The 25,510-nt window shown below is 31.6% G+C and overlaps 1 protein-coding gene across 1 annotated transcript; it reads right to left on the bottom strand.

The window, feature by feature from the left end:
- Nucleotides 1–1,443: 1,443 nt before the first annotated feature.
- LOC131876206 (pheromone receptor transcription factor-like) lies at nt 1,444–25,229 on the bottom strand. The gene is made up of 3 exons (XM_059221046.1): nt 25,022–25,229; nt 1,795–1,865; nt 1,444–1,602 (listed from the first exon to the last, which is right to left on the bottom strand). The coding sequence occupies exons 1-3, from the start codon at nt 25,227–25,229 to the stop codon at nt 1,444–1,446; spliced, it is 438 nt and encodes a 145-aa protein (XP_059077029.1).
- Nucleotides 25,230–25,510: the final 281 nt, after the last annotated feature.

Below are 25,510 nucleotides of genomic sequence, written 5' to 3'. Positions count from 1 at the left end.
AAAGCTAATTCTCCCTCAAGCACTGCAAAACTAGACGCAGGTGACCCTCATGCTCTTCCATAGATCTAGAATAAATCAATATATCATCCAAGAACACAAGGACAAAATGATCCAGGTATGCACAGAAAACCCCATTCATGAGGCACATGAAAACTGAAGGCATGTTTGTCAACCCAAATGGTACTACTGTGAACTCATAGTGACCATAACGAGTGCGAAACGCTGTCTTATGAATGTCTGCATCATGAATGCGCAACTGATGGTACCCAGATTTCAGATCAATCTTAGAGAACACCATGGCTCCCTTCACCTGATCGAAAAGATCATCAATACGAGGCAATGGATATTGATTCTGGATGGTTACCTTATTCAGCTATCGGTAATCAATGCATAACCGAAGAGAACCATCTTTCTTCTTTACGAAGATAACAGGCGCACCCCAAGGAGAGACGCTAGGACGAATGAATCCCTTGGTCAACAATTCCTACATTTGCAACTTCAACTCACTCAACTCCTGAGTAGTCATCCGATATGGAGCTCTCGAAATAGGTTCTGCAGTAGGAACCAAGTCAATGCAGAAATCTATGTCTCACTTCGGAGGCATACCAGGAATCTCCAAAAGAAACACATCAGCAAACTCTCGAAGAATAGGGTGACCATCAAGAGCGATTTCTCAACTCTCTCCCTCATCCATATCCTCAAGAGTTACTGTAAAAAGCTGACATCCTCTACGCATACACCGCTTAAGTTGCATAGCGGAAATCATACGTAAGGATATCGATCTCTGAACTCCAATGATCCCCACTTTCCTGCCATGGTCATCTAAACACTCTACTGTCTTCTGACGACAGTCCACATGAGCACTGTGAGATGATAACCAATCCATCCCCAACACTACTCCATAGGATCCCAAAGGAATGACACGAAGGTCAACAGAAGTCACAAAGGGATCTAGATCTAACTCACAACTAGGAACAAAGGCATCTACGAACATGCGTACCCCGGTAGCCAACTCTACCTGCCACCTATCTGCCTGCTTAGCAGACGTGAGTCCACACCACTCCACAATGGATGAAGAAATAAAAGAATCCGATGCACTGGAGTCAAAAAGCACTGAGATAGGGATACCACACAACACACCTGCGGCCTCAATAACTGTCCCCTGATGCTCAGCCTGGCGGTTATCAACCGCTGTAAACACTCTGTGGGACCTACCAGCATCCCCTCCTGTAGGCTCTAATGCAGCTGGCCCCTGATTCCCTGTCTGGTGGATACGCTGAGGACACTGCACAGCTATTGACCATACTACCCACAAGAGTAGCAAGCTCCTCTACCTGGTCCTCTACCTCCAGTCGGCCCACTGGACTGCTGAAAGCTTCCCCTACTAGGGGCCTGTGATGCACTCTGAGAAGACTGTCCTGGAAAACCCTGTTTGCTCCTCCGTCAGTTCCTGTTTCTTCTATGAGGAGGGTTGCCACCTTGCTGGCCCTGAGACTGTTTCAGTTTCTGCTGCTGCGGTTGTTGTTGCGGCTGCTGCTGCTGCTGCTGCTGTCCACCCTTAGCAGGTGCCTGAGGAGCCCTGAATGGTGCTGCTGACTGGGACTGATTCCCATGAGCTCTGTTCCCACTGGAAGGAACACTCCCTATCTGAACTCCTGTCTGTCCACCATGCGCACGGATGAGGTTCTGCTCAACCAATCTGGCTTTCGCCACCACTGCCTCCACTGAAACTGGCTCAAAAACTCTAACCCCTCCACTAATGCGGTCGTTAAGACCTCTCAAGAAATGCTGTACGAGCATAGTCTCATCGTTGCCAATCCCGGCATACTGCTTCAGCTCATAGAATCTATGCTCGAACTGGTCAACTGACATACCAAATTACCGCAATGCATAGAACTCATCTGCCCGAGTCTGTCTCCACTGCGGTGAGAGAAACCGTGCTCTGAACCTCTCTAAGAAAATCTCCCAAGAAACAGTATTGATATTCAGACCAATCTTCTCCTCCTCTAACTTCCACCATATAGAAGCAAAATCATCAAGATGCATGATCGCACATCTTGCTCGGGTGTTGCTACTGTATGGGAACATAGCGAAACACCTATCCAAACTAATCAACCAAGTCTGTGCCTCGAGACCTGTGCCTCGACCATCGAAGAAAGGAGGGTTGGTCCTCAAAAGATCGTTGATGTGACTCGAGGGAGCTGAATCATGGCCAACTGGAACCTCTCTCCTCCTAGGAGACCTCTCTCTCTCTCTCTCCTCTAAAACATGCTGATGCGACTCCCCAACCTAAGCATGGATGGGCTGCTCACCTTTAGGCCTGGGGCCTAGCCTAGCTAGAACTTCCTGAAACATCTACCTCAGCTCTTCCCTTTCGGGAACCTGCTCTTCTACATGCGGTAATTCCTGATGCACTGACTGATCCTGCTCCACAATCACATGAGCGGGAGGTGGTGAAGGACTATGGTGGTCTGAACCTCGGCCCCGTCTCCCACCTCTACCTCTATTGCGGCCACCAACACGGCCAACTCCCCTAGCTTTCCTAACCATGACCAAAACTACAAAAGAGAAAACGGTTCAGATCAATGACAATGATATAGCAAGGGAAATCCAAACACTAAGATCTACACACAAGGTCAAACTAAATGGGCTCACTACAATCCCAAAGTACCCAATGTTGAAACATGGGCTCTGATACCAAATGTAATGCCCCGCCAGGAACCCCAAAGGATAGCAACACAACAAGGCAACTAAAAGGCACAACATTTTTTTTTTTACAAAGATTAAATGAGTTAATCATAACTTGCACAATAATTAACATAAGCGGAAGACTAACATTTACATCCTAAAGGGTTACCAACGAAGATTACTTCTAAAAAAAACCACATCACAATATTAATCCAATCATCCATCTAAAATTAGAGAAAGCCAATAACGATTAAATAACTCATATTCATAATTTGATATCCGAAAGATAGGCTTAAAGAATTACAACGTATATACTTCCAATGATTCATTTATACAAAAAAAAAAGAAAGATAATTGAAACAATATATATCCCAAGAACTTAAATTACAATATTTAATAAATTACATGGCTTCCATAGAACGATAAAATACAAAGGTTACAAGATGTTGATACAATGACCACACAGGCCTCAAGGTACAAATTCAAGAACATAAGTGCTACACGAAGCAAGAACCAAGATGCACCAGCGAAGCCAATCCTCGCATGAAGGTAGGAACAAGATATCCGATGGGAAGTGGCACTACCACCCGACCATGTGATCCCATAATGGAACCACCCCACCGTGCTAGGAGATAGCAGAAGACCCTCAAGCAAGCAAGAAAAGTACAACAATACACATGACTCCGCAGTACACAAGTGACTCGACTCACAAAACACTAGCGACCCTAGAGAGAGAGTGTCATCACATGGCTTAACATGGTTACCCTAGGTAGGTCTCCATAGGTCCCGACCCCCATCATGGGTTATCTTGGTAACCTCTCCCGAACCCCCAGCTCCATCTAAGCATCATGCAGACCCTACCATCCTTTCGTGAAGACAAGGTGGTAGGTTTGCCATTCCAGGCCTTCCCAAACACCTTGAGCCTATACAAGCACTCAACCGTGTACGGGGTACATTATCTTAATTAAATTAATAACTACCCACCCCCTAATCAAATTATTAGGTTATCACTTAATAGTTGACTTTCGAGGGGTTATCCTGCCATCCATTTTGGGTGCGGCCCCCGCCCGAAAGCCACTCTCTCTACTAGGTCACTAACTAGATAAGACTATCTATGAGAACTCTATGGTGGGCTAACAACCATAAATTATCCAGGCATAACACAGGTGGAGGACTCACAGTCACAAACCCAGAGTTGACCATTAGGGACATAACACATAATAGCCCACTTCCTCAAGGTTTGAACATCGACACCTGACCAAGGGTAAACATCGACAACATAATGACAATTTTAAACATAATGCGACGACATTAAAACAACTAGATTGCAATTATTAAAAGCACAAGATCCTACACAAGCAATCTTTCTTTAAGCAGTCAACATTTAAATCAAATTAAACAAATACATACAAGCTAATATAAACTAATTCCAAAATAACAACTATTCATCGAATACAATCATCATACGATTATTTTTCAATACTTGGATAACAAACACTAATATTAAATTTAATCCAACTTCCCCTTTATTCCAACGTTAATGCTAACCTCCATATTATTCTATTTATTTTCAAAATATAAAGCAATTAAATTCTAATCACTAAGCCGAGGAATAATTAATTAATCTTAATAACATTATAAACTAACAATTAACTTAATATTATTATTTAATATTAAATGATAACATATTATTATTTTTGTTTAAATAACAATATGTCATCACGTAATATTAAACACAAAATAAAACTAAGGATTTTATTTTAACCACTAACCAATTATAATAATATTTTCTTTTTTTTAAAACTAAAAAAACATATTAAAAAAAACAAACTTCAAACATACCACGTGGGGCCCATAGCACCCACGGCAGCATGCGTTGTAGTACCCCTACCCTAATCAATCTCTAACCTTGGTTTAATCTTGATCAGCTTATCGTAATATTATGTGATAGTCAGATGTTTGATTTAACGCATAGCTATTGATATGGTTCTCACATTAGTTGTATGCAGATTTTCAGTGTTCCTATTTCGTGATGTTAGTAACGGACTAACGCTTTCATTCAATTTTATATATGTATGCATGTGTGATATTGGTTGCAGGAAATTTCAGGTTCAACGCCGCATGAGTGCGAGGTTCGTCTTCACCTGAATGTACAGGTTTGAGTGTACCTTTTTAATCCCTAGAGTCGGATTAGGTGGTCGTAAGACCCTAGTTGACCTTAGTCGTGCTCAAGTGAGCATCGCCTGTCGTCGTCTGTAATCCCTCTTTTGTTTGGGTTTGCGAGTCGTCTGTTTGGTTGACCTTCTCATTTTGCGTGCTTGGTGTGCATGATTAAATTGATTATTTAGTCTTTAGTAATTATCTTGATTAAATATGCGTTTGTGCATTGATGATTAATGGATTAGATTATTCTGGTTTCCGTTATGTGATTTTCGTTGTTAATGAATTGCCTATTTTAAATTGGAAGTAAATTTGAATTAATGTCTGTTTTCGAATATTTAATGCATTTTGTTTATGATGTTGAAAAGGAAGTTTTATATTTTATCGCCATAGAGTTAATGGTATTTCGTTGGATTATTAATTAGAAAGGTTAAATTTGTTTATATAAGAAATCAATTTTTGGTTTGGAAAACAAGTTATATTGTTGATATTGTTGAAAGAATTAATTTTTGAAGAGTTATTTTGTAAATAAGAGTTTTTATTCCAAAAATAAAAATTTTGGGTCAACTCTTCCATATAACCCAAATTTGGGGAAATTTGGGGGGGATGGACAAATTTGGAGAAGATTTTGGGTGGGAGGAGATTTTGGAGGTTTTGGGAAGGAATGATGCTGGATCTAGCAGGTGGGCTCTCCTTCAGCCATTCCAGGATTGCGTATTCAGGTAGGATTCCGAATTTGTTATTGAAAAATCAATTGATTGTCCATTTGAATTTGGCTGGAAATTTTCTGATTGAGGTGTGTTATTCCTCATTGCTGTATGGTGTTTGAAAATCCCTGTTGTGTTAGGAATGGATGAATTCCATCAAGAATCTTGATGCCAAAACTGATTTTGTTGAAAATGGATTTTATATTAAATCGAATTTATTTTAAATCAAAATTTCTTATCAATTTCGTGCTGGGTGTTGTGTTCATTTTGGACTGTGTTTATTAAAAAAAAATAAAGAAAGATATTATTTTCGAGCTGTGCGTGGTGGTTTTTGTTTATGGAAACGAAACCATGAATTTTGTTAAACCCGAGCTGGGCGGAGGTTTTGTTTTAGACAGACCGTGGGTTTGGGGTTTGGAGGCGGGGAGTGGAGCTCCACCGCTCCTCCTCCCCTTCCCCCCCCCCCCCCCCCCCGCGCGCGCATCCCCCCCGCTTGCTCCCCTATTTCTCCCTGGTTCTCCGCTCGCAGACCGCAGCGCCTGCGGCTCACGGCGGTGGCCGCAGGGCGCCGCGGCACCTGCGGGCACCACCGTGAACGTCGCTCGCGGGAGTGTCCCTGGCGCTAGGGTTAGGGCACGGCCCTAACCCTTGCCTCATTGTTTTAAAACGCATCTTTTTTTAAAAATAAAGAGCATAGTTTTATTTAAATGCATTTTTTTATTTAAACGTAGTTTTAAAACTATTTTTTTTTAATGTATTTTTTTATATTTAAAAAAAAATGCATATGATATTTTATATCATTTTAATGGAAGTATTTTAAATGTTAAGTTTAGTTAGATTCTTAATTATGATTAAAGGTGGGTTATCTTGTTAAATGTTAAACTGGTATTGATTAACTATATAATGGGGTTATAGGTTAATCATCATCCAATTTCATTTCACGGCTTTGGTACCTTTTCTAATTAAGTTCTGAAACTGTTATTTTGCAATTTAATATTGTCGATGTAATTCTACTTGATGATGTTAAATATTATCGTAGAATATATTATTGAGTAATTGAAAAGTAGTGAAATATTTATCGTTGGGCATTAGAAATTGAACGATATGCTTTTGATAATGATTATCTTCATTTGGATTTCCTTTTTATATTTAAAGTTTCGTGATCCGTATAGTGCATCTGGGATTAAAAATAAATATGAATCCGTAGAGATTGACTTCGAACCAGTATGTCTATGACGTTTTGATTGGAGATTAAATACCTTGTTTAAGTGATTAATGGTTGTCCGAATTTTATTAATATAAATTGGTTAAAAACTCATTATGGCTTAATTTGCCTGTTCGATGCTTTGAACCTTAGGAGTTAGAAAACCAAGAACAACTTATCCCTTGATGAGGTAGATAACTGTAACCTGTTTGTAGATCTTGTAGAAAACTTGATCGATTTGAATGATTAAATCAATTTGAGGAAATATTGTCTTTTCTGATTATTGCCTTGCGAGTTTAATTTCTATATTCGCCTTTAATTATGAAATGGCATGTTTTGCTTTGTTTAGTAGGACCCTGTTGTATGGATTGACTTGGGGTACCTGTTTCAGTCCTCGATTCCGAGTTGACTGTTGTATTGTGGTAGTGTCGTTTTGATCATATCCTCCTTGTGTGTGAGTCGAATGATGATTGTGGTTGACCCTTGTTAGTCAGGTCTCTAGTGAGAGTACCATTAGTAGGTGTGCATCTATGAGTCGTGTTTGACCAGATGATTGTTTCTCTCTTCTTGAACTCCGTTCGTTTGACCATGTGTATTCCTTGGTTTTGAGTTCGTTTGAGTTTCGTCTAGTGTCGTATGGGAAAGTGGCTTTCAATTGGGGGCCGCGCCCAAAGTGGCGGCTGGATAACCCGTCGAAAGTGAGTCTAATAAGTGATAACCTAAGTAGATTAGAAAATAATTTATAAATAAGATAATGTGCCTCACACATGGGACGAGTGCTAACATAGACTCGACATGCTGTGAGAAGGCCTGAAATGGCAAACCACCTTCCTTGTCTTCACGAGAGGATGTGTGGGTCCACATGAGGCTTGGATGGGCCGGAAGTTTAGATTAGGTTTCCAGGGTTACCAGTGTATGGGCTGGGACCTATGAAGACTTGCCATGGTATCCATACCAGGTTGTGTGATGACACTTGTCCCTACGTTCACTAGTGTGTTGTCGTTTTGTCCTGTTTTGAGTACCTTTGTGAGTCGTCCTTTATCGCTGCCCTTGTGAGTATCGGTTTCATGTTAGACCCTTGGGTGGTGATGGTTCAGTTTTATGGAGGCTCTCATGGACTCTTATGTTATTAGCTTCGATTATGTTCAGCTGGATCTTGTTCCTTGTAAGGATCGTTTTTGTATTATGGACCGATGTGGTCGTTGTATATTGTTTATGTATCGCCTTGATGGCTGGATTGTATAGTGTAACCTCTTGTACTCTTAACTTTATTAATTATCAGAGGGGTCTTGCAGTTGCGCAGACCCAGAGATGTAGCCCTTTAGGGGTGAACTCCGAGATCATTATGGTGTTATGTGATGTATTCTCTTATGTTTCCTTTATTCAGCTTTATCATGTATGTTTAGCTTATGTTAAAATGGTTAAGTGGATAAATGGGAATTAACTATAAATGCTTATATTCAGTTCTTCCTTGAATGCCATGTTGATCAAATGCGTAAGTAGATTAGATGAGAATCTTCCGTAGATGCTAGTATGTAATCATCTTTTAAAATGCAATAAAATGGAGTATGAAAGAATGTATCTTAGAGTAATGGAATCTATTCCGTTGTGGTTAGAAAACTAAATATGCTTGGAAAGATCTCTTTTGTTATGATGAAATCCTAGTGTATTAGAATGTTAGATGTATGACTTGTTAATTTTAAATGAAAAGATTGAATGAAGATTATGCATGGATCTTAATGATGAATCTTTGTTGTGATTTATATTTCTGTCCTTTGAAAGAAATTATCCTGATATTGAATTATCTCGTTAGTAAGATATTCAACTTTTGGAATAATTGTGTGAGTAAGTGAATTGTGAAATTTAAGTAATCTCATTGGGAAACTCTTTAGGAGTTAGTTGTTGTCTTCCGCTATGTAATCTGAATCTTTGTTATCTTGTTGCATCTTATGTGTTGTAACTTTTAAAAAAAATAAAAAAATTTGCACTCTATTCTCGTAATTGTGGCTTATCCCTTCGAGGTTTCCTAGTGGGGAATTACATGCGCTGCTTTTCCCAAGCTGGGGAATGCAGTGAGCTGCATCCTCAGACTTGGGGAAAGTAGCGCTGCTGCTAACCCCCAAGATGGGGAAATGCAGCGAGCTGTAGGGAAAGGGGGGGGGGGTGCGTGGCTGGGTTGAGCCCAGCTCCCCGCCACCGCCCCCAATGATTTGGATTTCAAATTTAATTAATTTTTTTTTGTTTCAATAAATAATTTAAATCTCATTTTTAAATAAAAATTCCTGAGACCATAAAAAAAAAAACTATTAACAGAGACAGAGGTGGAAACCTCTGTTAAAACAAAATTAACAATTAATTTCCCAGCTACATCATTTTTTTTTCAAACATACAAACAAAAGATAAATTATAAAAATCACTGGTAATGCCAATTTTACCAGCAAATAAAAATCTTCTGAGACAAAACAGGGGCAATAAAATTTCATTCAAATCAGCCCAGTTTACTCTAAAAAATTTAATTAAATGGGAATAAACTTAATCCCCAAACCCCAATTGAATTTATTTTCTCCCAACAAGCAAGAACAAGAAAAATTAACTCATAACCATCATTTTTAAACTGGAAATTACTGGGGAGAGGTATTTTATGAATGCTTGGCAAAATTTTGCCAGCATAACACTATTAAAACCCAACAATATTTCCAATTACAAACAACAAAACAAACCAAGAAATCTCTTGCACAAGCAAAGATGAAACAACAAAATTAAGTTAAGAAATTACATGGAGAGAGTTTGAGTTTGGAATTTTGATAACAAATTGATAGAATCCTTCTTCCACAAACCCATGACAAACAAACACTCAACACCCAAAATTCATAAATCAAGCTTTTAAACAAATAACAGAGAATTGGAAGGAAAACAAGGATTTTTTTGTTGAAATAAACAAGGATTCAACCAACCTCTAAGATTTCCAAGAAGGAATGGTATGCTTCAGCAGGATTCCCGGCTAGTTCAAAACCCAAATCCACCCTTCAAGCAATTTTTCTAGAATTTCTTTTTCCTCCTCCAAATAAGCATAACCCCCAAAATCTCCTCCAAGGTAAATTAGTAAGACAATCTTTTAACCTAATTTTCTAGGTTGCAATATTTTTATTTTAAAAAAACATTAAAAATCCCACAATTGACTTTCTTTTTCTTTTCTTTTTTTCATATCCCTCAGAACAAATAAATGAAAATTCCCTTTTTGAAAATTACATTTTTCATACAGCAATTAAATCAACTTTTCTACTAAATAGGAAAACAATGAGTTATCTTTATTTGCATATATTAAAAGCAATTAACTAATTTATTCTACTTCTTCCATTGGATCTAAACACGATTACTTTGCCAAAATAAGCAACTAAAAGTTAAAATCTAATAAACTAATCAATTAAGCTTGATTCAAGACATACGGCATAATAAGGAATAAATCGCTCAAGCCAACAAATAATGACAACTTATACTTTAAATAAATAACCGAACCACTATGGCACACAAATTGAGGAAAAGTGAAAAGACTCGAATTTCAAACAAAAGGGATGAACGACCGACTGACGGCACTCACAATAATAGACTGAGGTAAGGACTAGGGTCAAAAGCTATCTCCTCCATTCCCATCAGACATATAAGGCACGCTCAGACCTGTGAAGCCAGGTGGAGACGATACCCCGTACCTACCCGATACTTGTACCTACAATATCCTGCATCATCGAAGCACACATACATGCATACAAAGATATAATACACGGCACGCACATCGATGAAAGAGAATCATGACGTTCCTTGTCTCATCAAAATGAGTGAAGGAAAATCGTCCCCTTGCATCCAATACAATAGCAAACATGCAACATATATATGACACATCGCCTAGATAAAGTAAGATGTCAGTACAAGCAATAATCCATGAAATACTAGAAATCACCAATACTGAAATACTGAAAATAACTCATGCATCCAATATCCTGATAAACATGAAATAATATTAAATACGTCTGCAAAATGTCGAGCAATAAAGTGTCAACTGAATAGGAAACTGCAACACAAAATCAGTCTAATAAGTCCGATCAAGAAGGGGTACTACAACCATTTAGCATTTTAGCATTTTAGCATTTAGCATTTTTGCATTTTGGATTTTGCATTTTGCATTTTGCATTTTAGCATTTTAGCATTTTTACATTTTTGTATTTTTGCATTTTAGCATTTTAGCATTTAATATTTTAGCATTTTAGCATTTTAGCATTTTAACATTTTAACATTTTAGCATTTTTATTTTTTTGCATTTTAGCATTTAGCATTTTAGCATTTTAGCATTTATGCATTTTAGCATTTTGCATTTTGCATTTTGCATTTTAGCATTTTAGCATTTTAGCATTTTAGAATTTTTGCATTTTAGCATTTTAGCATTTTAGCATTTTTGCATTTTTGCATTTTAGCATTTTATCCTTTTAGCAGTTTAGTATTTTAGCATTTAGCATTTTAACATTTTTGCATTTTAGCATTTTACATTTTAGTATTTTAGCATTTTAGCATTTTAGCATTTACCATTTTACCATTTTAGTATTTAGCATTTTTGCATTATGTATTTTGCATTTTAGCATTTTTGCATTTTGCATTTTAGCATTTTTGCATTTTGCATTTTAGCATTTTAGCATTTTAGCATTTAGTATTTTAGCATTTTAGCATTTAGCATTTTAGCATTTAGCAGTTTAGCATTTAACATTTTTGCAATTTTGCATTTTAGCATTTTAGCATTTAGCATTTTAGCATTTAGCATTTTTGTATTTTTGCATTTTATGATTTTAATATTTAGCATTCTAGCATTTTAGCATTTAGCATTTTTGCATTTTAGCATTTGAGCATTTTTGTATTTTGCATTTTAGCATTTTAGCATTTTTAACATTTAGCATTTAGTATTTTAGCATTTTAGCATTATGCATTTTAGCATTTTAGCATTTTTAACATTTAGCATTTAGTATTTTAGCATTTTAGCATTATGCATTTTAGCATTTTAGCATTTAGCATTTTAGCATTTAGCATTTTTGCATTTTTGCATTTTAGCATTTTAATATTTAGTATTTTAGCATTTTAGCATTTAGCATTTTTGCATTTTAGCATTTTAGCATTTTAGCATTTTTGCATTTTTCATTTTAGCATTTTGTATTTTAGCATTTTAGCATTTAGCATTTAGTATTTTAGCATTTTAGCATTTAGCATTTTAGCATTTTAGCATTTTAGCATTTAGCATTTTAGCATTTTAGCATTTAGCATTTTATCATTTTTGCATTTTGCATTTTAGCATTTTAGCATTTAGCATTTATCATTTAGCATTTTAGCATTTAGCATTTTAGCATTTATGCATTTTAGCATTTAGCATTTTAGCATTTAGCATTTTTGCTTTTTGCATTTTCCATTTTGCATTTTGCATTTTGCATTTTGCATTTTGCATTTTGCATTTTTCATTTTAGAATTTTAGCATTTTCACATTTAGCATTTTAGCATTTTTGCATTTTTACATTTTAGAATTTTAGCATTTTGCATTTTAGCTTTTTAGCACTTTAGCATTTAGCATTTAGCATTTTAGCATTTTAGCATTTAGCATTTTAGCATTTAGCATTTTAGCATTTTAGCATTTTAGCATTTTAGCATTTTATCATATAGGTTTTTTGCATTTTGTATTTTTGCATTTTATCATTTTAGCATTTTATCATTTATCATTTTTGTATTTTTGCATTTTTGCACTTTAGCATTTTAGTATTTACCATTTTAGCATTTTAGCATTTAGCATTTTAGCATTTTTGCATTTTAGCATTGTACTATTTTGCATTTTTGCATTTTTGCATTTTGCATTTTTGCATTTTAGCATTTTAGCACTTAGCATTTAGCATTTTAGCATTTATGCATTTTAGCATTTAGCATTTTAGCATTTAGCATTTTTTCTTTTTGCATTTTGCATTTTGCAGTTTGCAGTTTGCATTTTGCATTTTGTATTTTGTATTTTGCATTTTGCATTTTGCATTTTGCATTTTGCATTTTAGCATTTAGCATTTTAGCATTTTTGCATTTTTACATTTTAGAATTTTAGCATTTTGCATTTTAGCTTTTTAGCATTTTAGCATTTATCATTTAGCATTTTAGCATTTTAGCATTTAGCATTTTAGCATTTTAGCATTTAGCTTTTTTGCATTTTGCATTTTGCATTTTGCATTTTTGCATTTTAGCAGTTTAGCATTTTAGCATTTAGCATTTTTGCATTTTTGCATTTTTGCACTTTAGCATTTTAGTATTTACCATTTTAGCATTTTAACATTTAGCATTTTAGCATTTTTGCATTTTAGCATTGTAGTATTTTGCATTTTAGCATTTTTGTATTTTACATTTTAGCATTTTAGCATTTTGCATTTTAGCTTTTTAGCATTTTAGCATTTTACCATTTAGCATTTTAGCATTTAGCATTTTTGCATATTGCATTTTGCCTTTTGCATTTTGCATTTTAGCATTTTAGCATCTAAGCATTTTTGCATTTTAGTATTTAACATTTTTGCATTTTAGTATTTTAGCATTTTAGCATTTTAGTATTTAGCATTTTAGTATTTTAGCATTTTAGTATTTTAGCATTTTAGCATTTTAGCATTTATGCATTTTAGCGTTTTGCATTTTATTATTTAGTATTTTACCATTTTAGAATTTAGCATTTTTGCATTATGCATTTTGCATTTTGCAATTTAGCATTTTAGCATTTTAGCATTTAACAATTTTGCATTTTTGTATTTTAGCATTTTAGCATTTTAGCATTTAGCATTTTGGCATTTTTGTATTTAGTATTTTAGCATTTTAGTATTTAGCAATTTAGCATTTTAGCATTAAGCATTTTAGCATTTTAGCATTTCTGCATTTTAGCATTTAGCATTTTAGCATTTAACATTTTTGCATTTTTGTATTTTAGCATTTTAGCATTTTAGCATTTAGCATTTTGGCATTTTAGTATTTAGCATTTTAGCATTTTAGCATTTTAGCATTTTTTCATTTTGCATTTTAGCATTTTAGCATTTAGCATTTAGCATTTTAGTATTTTAGCATTTAGCACTTTAGCATTTAGCATTTTAGCATTTAGAATTTTTGCATTTTGCATTTTGCATTTTGTATTTTTCATTTTTCATTTTTGCATTTTAGCATTTTAGCATTTTAGCATTTAAGCATTTAAGCATTTTAGTATTTAGCATTTTAGCATTTTAACATTTTAGTATTTAGCATTTAGCATTTTAGCATTTTATCATTTATGCATTTTAGCATTTTGCATTTTATCATTTAGCATTTTAGCATTTTAGCATTTAGCATTTTTGCATTATGCATTTTGCATTTTGCAATTTATCATTTTAGCATTTTAGCATTTAACATTTTTGCATTTTTGCATTTTTGCATTTTTGCATTTTAGCATTTTAGCATTTAGCATTTTAGCATTTTAGTATTTAGCATTTTGGCATTTTAGCATTTTAGTATTTAGCATTTTTGCATTTTAGCATTTTAGCATTTATGCATTTATGCATTTATGCATTTTAGCATTTTACATTTTGCATTTTGCATTTTAGCATTTTAGCATTTTAGCATTTTAGTATTTTAGCATTTTAGCATTTTAGCATTTATGCATTTTAGCGTTTTGCATTTTATTATTTAGTATTTTACCATTTTAGAATTTAGCATTTTTGCATTATGCATTTTGCATTTTGCAATTTAGCATTTTAGCATTTTAGCATTTAACAATTTTGCATTTTTGTATTTTAGCATTTTAGCATTTTAGCATTTAGCATTTTGGCATTTTTGTATTTAGTATTTTAGCATTTTAGTATTTAGCAATTTAGCATTTTAGCATTAAGCATTTTAGCATTTTAGCATTTCTGCATTTTAGCATTTAGCATTTTAGCATTTAACATTTTTGCATTTTTGTATTTTAGCATTTTAGCATTTTAGCATTTAGCATTTTGGCATTTTAGTATTTAGCATTTTAGCATTTTAGCATTTTAGCATTTTTTCATTTTGCATTTTAGCATTTTAGCATTTAGCATTTAGCATTTTAGTATTTTAGCATTTAGCACTTTAGCATTTAGCATTTTAGCATTTAGAATTTTTGCATTTTGCATTTTGCATTTTGTATTTTTCATTTTTCATTTTTGCATTTTAGCATTTTAGCATTTTAGCATTTAAGCATTTAAGCATTTTAGTATTTAGCATTTTAGCATTTTAACATTTTAGTATTTAGCATTTAGCATTTTAGCATTTTATCATTTATGCATTTTAGCATTTTGCATTTTATCATTTAGCATTTTAGCATTTTAGCATTTAGCATTTTTGCATTATGCATTTTGCATTTTGCAATTTATCATTTTAGCATTTTAGCATTTAACATTTTTGCATTTTTGCATTTTTGCATTTTAGCATTTTAGCATTTTAGCATTTAGCATTTTAGCATTTTAGTATTTAGCATTTTGGCATTTTAGCATTTTAGTATTTAGCATTTTTGCATTTTAGCATTTTAGCATTTATGCATTTATGCATTTATGCATTTTAGCATTTTACATTTTGCATTTTGCATTTTAGCATTTTAGCATTTTAGCATTTTAGAATTTTTGCATTTTAGCATTTTAGCATTTTAGCATTTTAGCATTTTTGCATTTTTGCATTTTAGCATTTTAGCATTTTAGCAGTTTAGTATTTTAGCATTTAGCATTTAAACATTTTTGCATTTTAGCATTTTACATTTTAGTATTTTAGCATTTTAGCATTTTAGCATTTACCATTTTACCATTTTAGTATTTAGCATTTCTGCATTATGTATTTTGCATTTTAGAATTTTTGCATTTTACATTTTAGCATTTTTGCATTTTGCATTTTAGCATTTTAGCATTTTAGCATTTTAGCATTTAGCATTTTAGCATTTAGCAGTTTAGCATTTAACATTTTTGTAGTTTTGCATTTTAGCATTTAGCATTTTAGCATTTAGTATTTTTGCATTTTTGCATTTTATGATTTTAATATTTAGCATTCTAGCATTTTAGCATTTAGCATTTTTGTATTTTAGCATTTTAGCATTTTTGTATTTTGCATTTTAGCATTTTAGCATTTTAACATTTAGCATTTAGTATTTTAGCATTTTAGCATTATGCATTTTAGCATTTTAGCATTTAGCATTTTAGCATTTAGCATTTTTGCATTTTAGCATTTTAATATTTAGTATTTTAGCATTTTAGCATTTAGCATTTTTGCATTTTAGCATTTTAGCATTTTAGCATTTTTGCATTTTTCATTTTAGCATTTTGTATTTTAGCATTTTAGCATTTAGCATTTAGTATTTTAGCATTTTAGCATTTAGCATTTTAGCATTTTAGCATTTTAGCATTTAGCATTTTAGCATTTTAGCATTTTGCATTTTAGCATTTTTGCATTTTGCATTTTAGCATTTTAGCATTTAGGATTTATCATTTAGCATTTTAGCCTTTAGCATTTTAGCATTTATGCATTTTAGCATTTAGCATTTTAGCATTTAGCATTTTTGCTTTTTGCATTTTGCATTTTGCATTTTGCATTTTGCATTTTACATTTTGCATTTTAGAATTTTAGCATTTTTCACATTTAGCATTTTAGCATTTTTGCATTTTTACATTTTAGAATTTTAGCATTTTGCATTTTAGCTTTTTAGCACTTTAGCATTTAGCATTTAGCATTTTAGCATTTTAGCATTTAGCATTTTAGCATTTAGCATTTTAGCATTTTAGCATTTTATCATATAGCTTTTTTGCATTTTGTATTTTTGCATTTTAGCATTTTAGCATTTTATCATTTATCATTTTTGTATTTTTGCATTTTTGCACTTTAGCATTTTAGTATTTACCATTTTAACATTTTAGCATTTAGCTTTTTAGCATTTTTGCATTTTAGCATTGTACTATTTTGCATTTTTGCATTTTTACATTTTGCATTTTAGCATTTTAGCATTTTAGCATTTAGCATTTAGCATTTTAGCATTTATGCATTTTAGCATTTAGCATTTTAGCATTTAGCATTTTTTCTTTTTGCATTTTGCATTTTGCATTTTGCAGTTTGCATTTTGTATTTTGTATTTTGTATTTTGTATTTTGCATTTTGCATTTTGCATTTTGCATTTTGCATTTTGCATTTTAGCATTTAGCAATTTAGCATTTTTGCATTTTTACATTTTAGAATTTTAGCATTTTGCATTTTAGCTTTTTAGCATTTTAGCATTTATCATTTAGCATTTTAGCATTTTATCATTTAGCATTTTAGCATTTTAGCATTTAGCTTTTTTGCATTTTGCATTTTGCATTTTGCATTTTTGCATTTTAGCAGTTTAGCATTTTAGCATTTAGCATTTTTGCATTTTTGCATTTTTGCACTTTAGCATTTTAGTATTTACCATTTTAGGATTTTAACATTTAGCATTTTAGCATTCTTGCATTTTAGCATTGTAGTATTTTGCGTTTTAGCATTTTTGCATTTTGCATTTTAGCATTTTAGCATTTTGCATTTTAGCTTTTTAGCATTTTAGCATTTTTGCATTTTTCATTTTAGCATTTTGTATTTTAGCATTTTAGCATTTAGCATTTAGTATTTTATCATTTTAGCATTTAGCATTTTAGCATTTTAGCATTTAGCATTTTAGCATTTTAGCATTTTGCATTTTAGCATTTTTGCATTTTACACTTTATCATTTTAGCATTTTAGCATTTTTTATTTTTGCATTTTTGTATTTTAGCATTTTAGCATTTTGTATTTTTGCATTTTAGCATTTTAGCATTTTAGCATTTAGCATTTTTGCATTTTGCATTTTGCATTTTGCATTTTAGCATTTCAGCATTTTAGCATTTTAGCATTTAGCATTTTAGCATTTTATCATTTATGCATTTTAGCATTTTGCATTTTATCATTTAGCATTTTACCATTTTAGAATTTTTTCATTTTAGCATTTTTGCATTTTGCATTTTAATATTTTAGTATTTTAGCATTTTAGCATTTTAGCATTTAGCATTTAGCATTTTTGCATTATGCATTTTGCATTTTGCAATTTAGCATTTTAGCATTTTAGCATTTAACATTTTTGCATTTTAGCATTTTAGCATTTTAGCATTTTAGCATTTAGCATTTTAGCATTTTAGTATTTAGCATTTTAGCATTTTAGCATTTTAGTATTTAGCATTTTTGCATTTTAGCATTTTGCATTTTATCATTTAGCATTTTAGCATTTTAGCATTTAGCATTTTTGCATTATGCATTTTGTATTTTGCAATTTAGCATTTTAGCATTTTAGCATTTAACATTTTTGCATTTTTTGTATTTTAGCATTTTAGAATTTTAGCATTTTAGTATTTAGCATTTTAGCATTTTAGTATTTAGTATTTTAGTATTTTAGTATTTTAGTATTTTAGTATTTAGCATTTTAGCATTTTAGCATTTTAGTATTTAGCATTTTAACATTTTAGCGTTTAGCATTTTAGCATTTTAGCATTTACACATTTTAGCATTGTACATTTTATTATTTAGCATTTTTGCATGTTAGCATTTTAGATTTTTGTATTTTGCATTTTGCATTTTGCATTTTAGCACTTTAGCATTTTGCACTTTAGCATTTTAGCATTTTAGCATTTTTTATTTTTGCATTTTTGTATTTTAGCATTTTAGCATTTTCCATTTTTGCATTTTAGCATTTTAGCATTTTAGCATTTAACCTTTTTGCATTTTATATTTTGCATTTTGCATTTTAGCATTTCAGCATTTTAGCATTTAGCATTTTAGCATTTTAGCATTTTAGTATTTATGCATTTTAGCATTTTGCATTTTATCATTTAGCATTTTACTATTTTAGAATTTTTTCATTTTAGCATTTTTGCATTTTGCATTTTAGCATTTTAGTATTTTAGCATTTTAGCATTTTAGCATTTAGCATTTAGCATTTAGCATTTTAGTATTTTTGCATTTTTGCATTTTTGTATTTTAGCATTTTAGCATTTTAGTGTTTTAGTATTTATCATTTTATCATTTTAGTATTTTAATATTTAGCATTTTTGCATCTTTTCATTTTATCATTTTAGCATTTAGTATTTTAGCATTTTTGCATTTTTACATCTTGCATTTTGTATTTTTAAATTTTGCATTTTGCATTTTGCAATTTAGTATTTTAGTATATTAGCATTTTATCATTTTAGAATTTTTGCATTTTTGTATTTAAGCATTTTAGCAGTTAGTATTTTAGCATTTAGCATTTTACCATTTTAGCATTTTAGCATTTTATCATTTTAGCTTTTTTGCATTTTTGCATTTTACCATTTTAGCATTTAGCATTTAGCATTTTAGTATTTAGCATTTTTTCATTTTTTCATTTTAGCATTTTAGTATTTAGCATTTTAGCATTTATGCATTTTAGCATTTTGCATTTTATCATCTAGCATTTTACCATTTTAGCATTTAGCATTTTTGCATTATGCATTTTGCATGTTGCATTTTAGCATTTTAGCATTTTAGCATTTTAGCAATTTAGCATTTTAGCATTTTTGCAATTTAGCATTTTAGCATTTTAGCATTTTTTCATTCTAGCATTTAGCATTTTAGCATTTTAGCATTTTAGTATTTTAGCATTTATGCATTTTAGCATTTAGCATTTTAGCATTTTAGCATTTTAGCATTTAGCATTTTAAAATTTTAGCATGTTAGCATTTATACATTTTAGCATTTTGCATTTTAGCATTTAGCATTTTACCATTTTAGCATTTAGCATTTTTGCATTATGCATTTTACATTTTGCATTTTAGCATTTTAGCATTTAACATTTTTGCATTTTTACATTTTAGTATTTTAGCATTTTTGCATTTTAGTATTTTTGCATTTATACATTTTAGCATTTTAGCAGTTTTGTATTTTTGCATTTTTGTATTTTAACATTTTAGCATTTAGCTTTTAGCATTTTTGCATTTTTACATTTTTGCATTTTTGCATTTTAGTATTTAGCATTTTAGCATTTTAGCATTTAGTATTTTAGCATTTTGGCATTTTGCATTTTGCATTTTGCATTTTAGCATTTTAGCATTTTAGCATCTAGCAGTTTTGCATTTTGCATTTTGCATTTTGCATTTTTGCATTTTAGTATTTTAGCATTTTAGCATTTAGCATTTTTGCATTTTTGCATTTTTGCATTTTAGCATTTTAGCATTTATCTTTTAGAATTTTTGCATTTTTACATTTTTGCATTTTTTGCATTTTAGTATTTAGCATTTTAGCATTTCGCTTTTTGTATTTAGTATTTTAGCATTTTAGCATTTAGCATTTTTGCATTTTTGCATTTTAGCATTTTGCATTTTAGCATTTTGCATTTTAGCATTTTAGCATTTAACATTTTTGCATTTTGCATTTTTGCATTTTAGCATTTACATTTGAGCATTTAGCATTTTTGCATTTTGCATTTTGCATTTTTGCATTTTAGCATTTTAGCATTTAACATTTTTGCATTTTAGCATTTTAGCATTTAACATTTTTGCATTTTGCATTTTTGCATTTTAGCATTTACATTTGAGCATTTAGCATTTTTGCATTTTGCATTTTGCATTTTTGCATTTTAGCATTTTAGCATTTAACATTTTTGCATTTTAGCATTTTAGCATTTAGCATTTTTGCATTTTTTATTTTTTATTTTTTATTTTAGTATTTTAGCATTTTAGCATTTAGCATTTTTGTATTTTGCATTTTGCATTTTGCATTTTAGCATTTTAGCATTTTACCATTTAGTATTTTTGCATTTTTGCATTTTACCATTTTAGCATTTAGCATTTTAGCATTTAGAATTTTTGTATTTTTGCATTTTAGCATTTTAGCATTTAGCTTTTTATAATTTAGCATTTTAGCATTTTAACATTTTAGCATTTTATTATTGTTTAATTTCAGTGGATACATTACCATGATGTGTTAATCAAACTTATATGACATTATTTCATTCTTTATCTAGATATGAGATGCATAATTTATTTTGTAGTATTTTAGTACTTGTGATTTATGGCATTTTATGGCTTATTGTTATGTACTAACACTTTACTTTATCTATACAATGTGGAATTATATGGTATGTGTCTGTGAGTGTATTGGATGCAAGGGGATGATTTTCTTTCACTCATTTCGGTGAGATAGGGAACATCATGATTCTCCTTCATCGAGGTGTGTGCCATGTTTTTTGTATTGTATATATATGCATGAGTGGTTCGGTGATGTAGGATATTGTAGGTACAAGTATTGGGTAGGTATGGGGTATCGTCTCCACCTAGCTTCACAGGTCTAAGCGTGCCTTATATGTTTCAATGGAAGTGGACGAGATAGTAGTTGACCCTATTTTTACTCAGTTACACTTGTATGAGTGTCGTTAGTTGGTCATGTTGTTAGTTTGTTTGGCCTTTGTATTTTTGTTATTTTGATCTTCTTATGAGTCTTTGCTTTGATTTGCTCAGTTGTGTGTTTAGTGGTTTTAATTAATTAATTAAATTTATTGTATTATCTCATAGTTGAATTGTTTATGCATTGAGATTATAAATTTAGTTAATTAAAAGAAATTATTAAATTAAGTTACAAGTTGCATGATATTAGAAATATATTTTTATTTAAATTTCTGTGAAAAAATAAATTAAATTAATTGTATTATTTATTTCCTAGAATTTTAAATAAATAAAAGAATAAATAAATAAAAGAATAAAAGAATAAAAGAATAAATAAATAAAAGAATAAATAAATAAATGAATAAAAGAATTAATTAGAATTAAAGTATTGTTTTAATTGTTTATTTCAAAAATTAATTAATTTGTAGGAGAGAAGAAAAGAAAGAATTATGAATTTTAATTATTGGATGTTAGCTTATATTTTCTTATAAAATTAGAAAAGAAAAGAAAATTACTTTTATTGTAAATTTAGGTTTGCTTGGGAAAAAGCTATTGAACCTAGAATTTTAGTTTAAATAGGGGTATAGGTCTTTATTTTAGATACATGGGAAACAGGTCAGGAATTTAGGTGAAGAAATTTATTGGAAGCTTGTTTAAAAGATTAGGGCTCTTCTACAGATTTCTTCCAGGAAAGCTATACCAGGTTGGGTGGCTTCTTTTGATTGTTATTTTAAGAAAATATTTTATTTCTTTCTTCTTTCTGAATGATGTGTGTGTTAGGATGTTTGTCAAATCTAAAATCCTATCTAATTATTTCTTGTTCTTGACTAAAGTCCATTCTTGAAGTTAATTTCTAGTTTGTGGAAAGAAGTTATTACCTGGGTGTTTGTAGATTACATTTTGAGAAAATTGGGAAAAGTTATTTTGACAATTTTTGCCAAGATTTTTATTGTACATGGAACTCTGTGATATTATTAGTTATTATAGAAATAAATTTAATGTATTATTAAAAGTTAAGGGAAATCATTTTATTATATTATTTTGGAGATATTATGTATTAATTAATTTCCCTGTAAATAAATTTGATTGGAAATAAAATTTGGGTGAAAATAGAATTTACTTGTTTTAGATTATTACACTTAAAAAAAAAATTAATAAAAAAAAATTTAATTAGAAAAAATAAAAATAGAAAATTAAAAAATTAAAAAAAATAATAATAATAAAAAAAAAAAATTTAAAAAAATAAAAATAAAAATATTATATGTATATAATATTTTCTATGGTTTTAATTATGTTATTTTGGAAATGAAAGATATTTCAAAATTAAATCTTCTTTTTATTATATATTTTAATGTGATAAAATTATATAATATTATATTCATAGAATATATATATTTATGTAATTATATTATATTATTATATATAATTTTTACTTTGGAATTTAATTTAGATTATTTTTAAAATCTAATCAGGTTTATTTGTAAATTAATCATGAACATATAATTAGGGGGTTAATTTTTTGTGATTTTATTTAATTTTATTGGACAAATTACAACATTGATTTTTTGTATTAATATAGTTATATTTTTCTTATTTTGTGGAAATTCCTTATTTGCAAGTTATTTATGCTTTTGGTTGTTGTAAAGAAAGATTACCTGTATTAGGGTCTTGTGTAAATGTTGTTTGTAGTCAAGCTTAATTTCGTTGCAATTCTGGTTGAGTTGTCATTGTGTTCTATGTTATTATATCTCCTTGGTCAGGTGTTTTTGTATAACCTTATTGATGTGAGCCATTGTGTGTGTTTGTCCAAATGGTCAATCTTGGGTTAGTGATTATGTATCCTTCACTTGTGCTTTGTTAGGATTGTTTTATGGTTGTCTGTTTCATCATAGAGTTCTCGTAGTGAGAGACATTTCTTGTTAGTGTTCTATAAAAGAGAGAGTGGCTTTCGAGCGGGGGTTGTGCCTGAAGTGGATGACAAGATAACCCGTTGAAAGTCAGTTAAAAAGTGATAACCTAATAATTGATTTGGGGATGCATAGAATAAATATTAATTAAGATAATGTGTCTCGTGCATAGGTGAGTGCTTGTACAGGGCTCATAATATTACGAGAAGGCCTGGAATGGAAAACTTACCACCTTATCTTCATGAAAGGATTGGTAGGGTCTGCATGAGACTTAGTTGGAATCGGAGGCTCAGGAGAGGTTACTAGGAGAAACCCAGGATGGAGGCTAGGATCTATGGAGGTTGTACCATGGTAACCATCAAGCTATGCGATGACACTCTATCCTTAGGGTCACTAGTGTTTTGTGAGTTGAGTCACATGGATGTTTGTGAAGTCTTGTAGTCCTTTCGTACTTGTCTTACTTTGCTTGCTTGAGGGTTTTCTACTATCTCCTAGCATGGTGGGGTGGTTCCATTTTGGGATCACATGGTCATGCGGTAGTACCACTTCCCATCAGATATTATGGATTGTATCTTCAGGCAAGGAAAGGCTTTGCTGGTGTTTCTTGGTTCGTGGTTTATGTATCAGCTCTTGTTCAAGATCATTGTTCAATTGAGACCTTGTGGTCATTGTATGAGACTTTTATGTAACCTTGGTATTGTAACTTTGTAATCAGTGGCATTATTGTAAGCCATGTATTTATGGATATTGTAATATTATGTCAGTGAAATGAATGTTATTGCTTGATTTTATGTTTAAATGGTTTATGGAAATTGCGTACATTGGAATACTTTTATTTTTTTATTATAAAATTTGGATGTATGTGTAGTTTTAAACTAAAGCATTCAATTTATCTAATTAAATGGATTAACTGTGGTGTTAATATAGTATACGAAATAATCTTCATTGGTAACCCTTAGGAAAACATATGTTAGACTTCTATTGTGTTATTAAACGTTCAATGGTTTTATTTAGTGCACTTAGTCTTTAACAAAAAAAAATTTATTTCACCCTTTAGTTGCTTAGTTGTGTTGTTTTCCTTTAGGGTTCCTAGCAGGGCATTACAAAGAAGATTATCAAAAGAATCTGAATCAACAATTACTTTACATATTTTACCTTGCTTAGACATTGAGTTCTAAAGATGGATACTTGTGGTTGAACTTATTGCTGCCCTTGACCCCTTCTAAACATCAGGAAGTCACCTTCAAGTACTAAAGCAGCCTTACCAAACCTCTCTTCTTCTAGTTGTTCTTCTCCTTATGCTAATCCTAGTCCTCTACCTGATCCAAATCCGCTTCCACCATTGTAGCCTCCCCTTTGATCAGAAAATGATTCATTTCCCTTGTCATTGATGTCTTTTCCTTATCCTTCATTGTTAAGCCTACTTGCCCTTCCTCTATTTGCACCACCTCTATCACTTCCTCCTTGTCTCTCTTACTTCCTCTTTATCTTTTCTTCAGCCCTTATAGCCAACTGAAAACACTCTCAAAGTGTCTTTGGTATACTCAAACCAATCTCATCTTGCAAGTTGTATCTAAGCCCATTAAGATGTCTTTTTGTTTCAGATTTTGTCTCAACCTCTTTGTTTGAATTGCATAATTAGATGGAAGCAAATGATCCTTCATCATGGCCTTCATCCTACTCCATGTGGTGATCTTAGGCATCCCTCTTTCCAATCTCTTTGTCTACACAATACTCCATGATGTTAGAGAAGTTCCTCTTAATTTATCTTAGAAAACTTCACCTTGTTTTCCTCATCCATGTCCTCATACTCAAATTAATTATCAAGGGCATCTATCCACCCCAATACCTCTTCACAATCCATCTTGTTATGGTAGATAGGCAAATCAATGTTTGTCTTACTTCCACCTCCTTGTACTACCTTAAATAACCTCACCATCCTTCTCTCTTCAAGGTCTAGTTCCCCTTCTCTGTTCCCTTCATTTGGATTCTCATCTGCTCCATCATTTGCTTCAGCATCTTCTTCCTCATTCTCTCTTTGTGGCCCTCTTCTACATCCTCTCTTCAAGGCTTCCAACCTTGCCTGCAATGTTGCATTCTCCCTTATCATTTGTCTTATCTCTCTATCTCTTGCTTCTTCTTTCTCTCTCCTTTCTCTCCCCTCTATTTCCAAGGTCTCTTTCAACTCTTGGTTCTCCCTTGCTATTTGTTGTTTTGGAGGCATCTTGTCTATACCCCAACTCATTAAAAAAGTTATCTCTCTTCCATTCTTCCCACAAGAACCTACTAGTGGCTATAATAACACAATGATGCAAAGGTATTGGGTTCTTTCACAAATATGAATTTGTCTTACACTTTGTTCTTCAAACCCCAAGGGTTCACTAGGTTTCC

This window comes from Cryptomeria japonica, chromosome 5 (assembly GCF_030272615.1).
Source record: "Cryptomeria japonica chromosome 5, Sugi_1.0, whole genome shotgun sequence".
In the NCBI taxonomy this organism is placed as follows: Eukaryota; Viridiplantae; Streptophyta; class Pinopsida; order Cupressales; family Cupressaceae; genus Cryptomeria; species Cryptomeria japonica.
The sequence above is the reverse complement of the archived record's forward strand: the minus strand, read 5'-3'. Positions and strand labels throughout refer to the sequence as shown.

Excerpts from the sequence above, each read along its gene's own strand:
- LOC131876206 (XM_059221046.1), bottom strand. The coding sequence starts at position 25,229 with ATGATAAGGGAGAATGCAACATTGCAGGCAAGGTTGGAAGCCTTGAAG. Across the intron at positions 1,866-25,021 it reads GGTAGTACAAGGAGGTGGAA|TTGACCAGTTCGAGCATAGA; the intron begins GTAAGACAAACA and ends TTGGTATGTCAG. Across the intron at positions 1,603-1,794 it reads GCAACGATGAGACTATGCTC|TCCCAGTCAGCAGCACCATT; the intron begins GTACAGCATTTC and ends CATGGGAATCAG.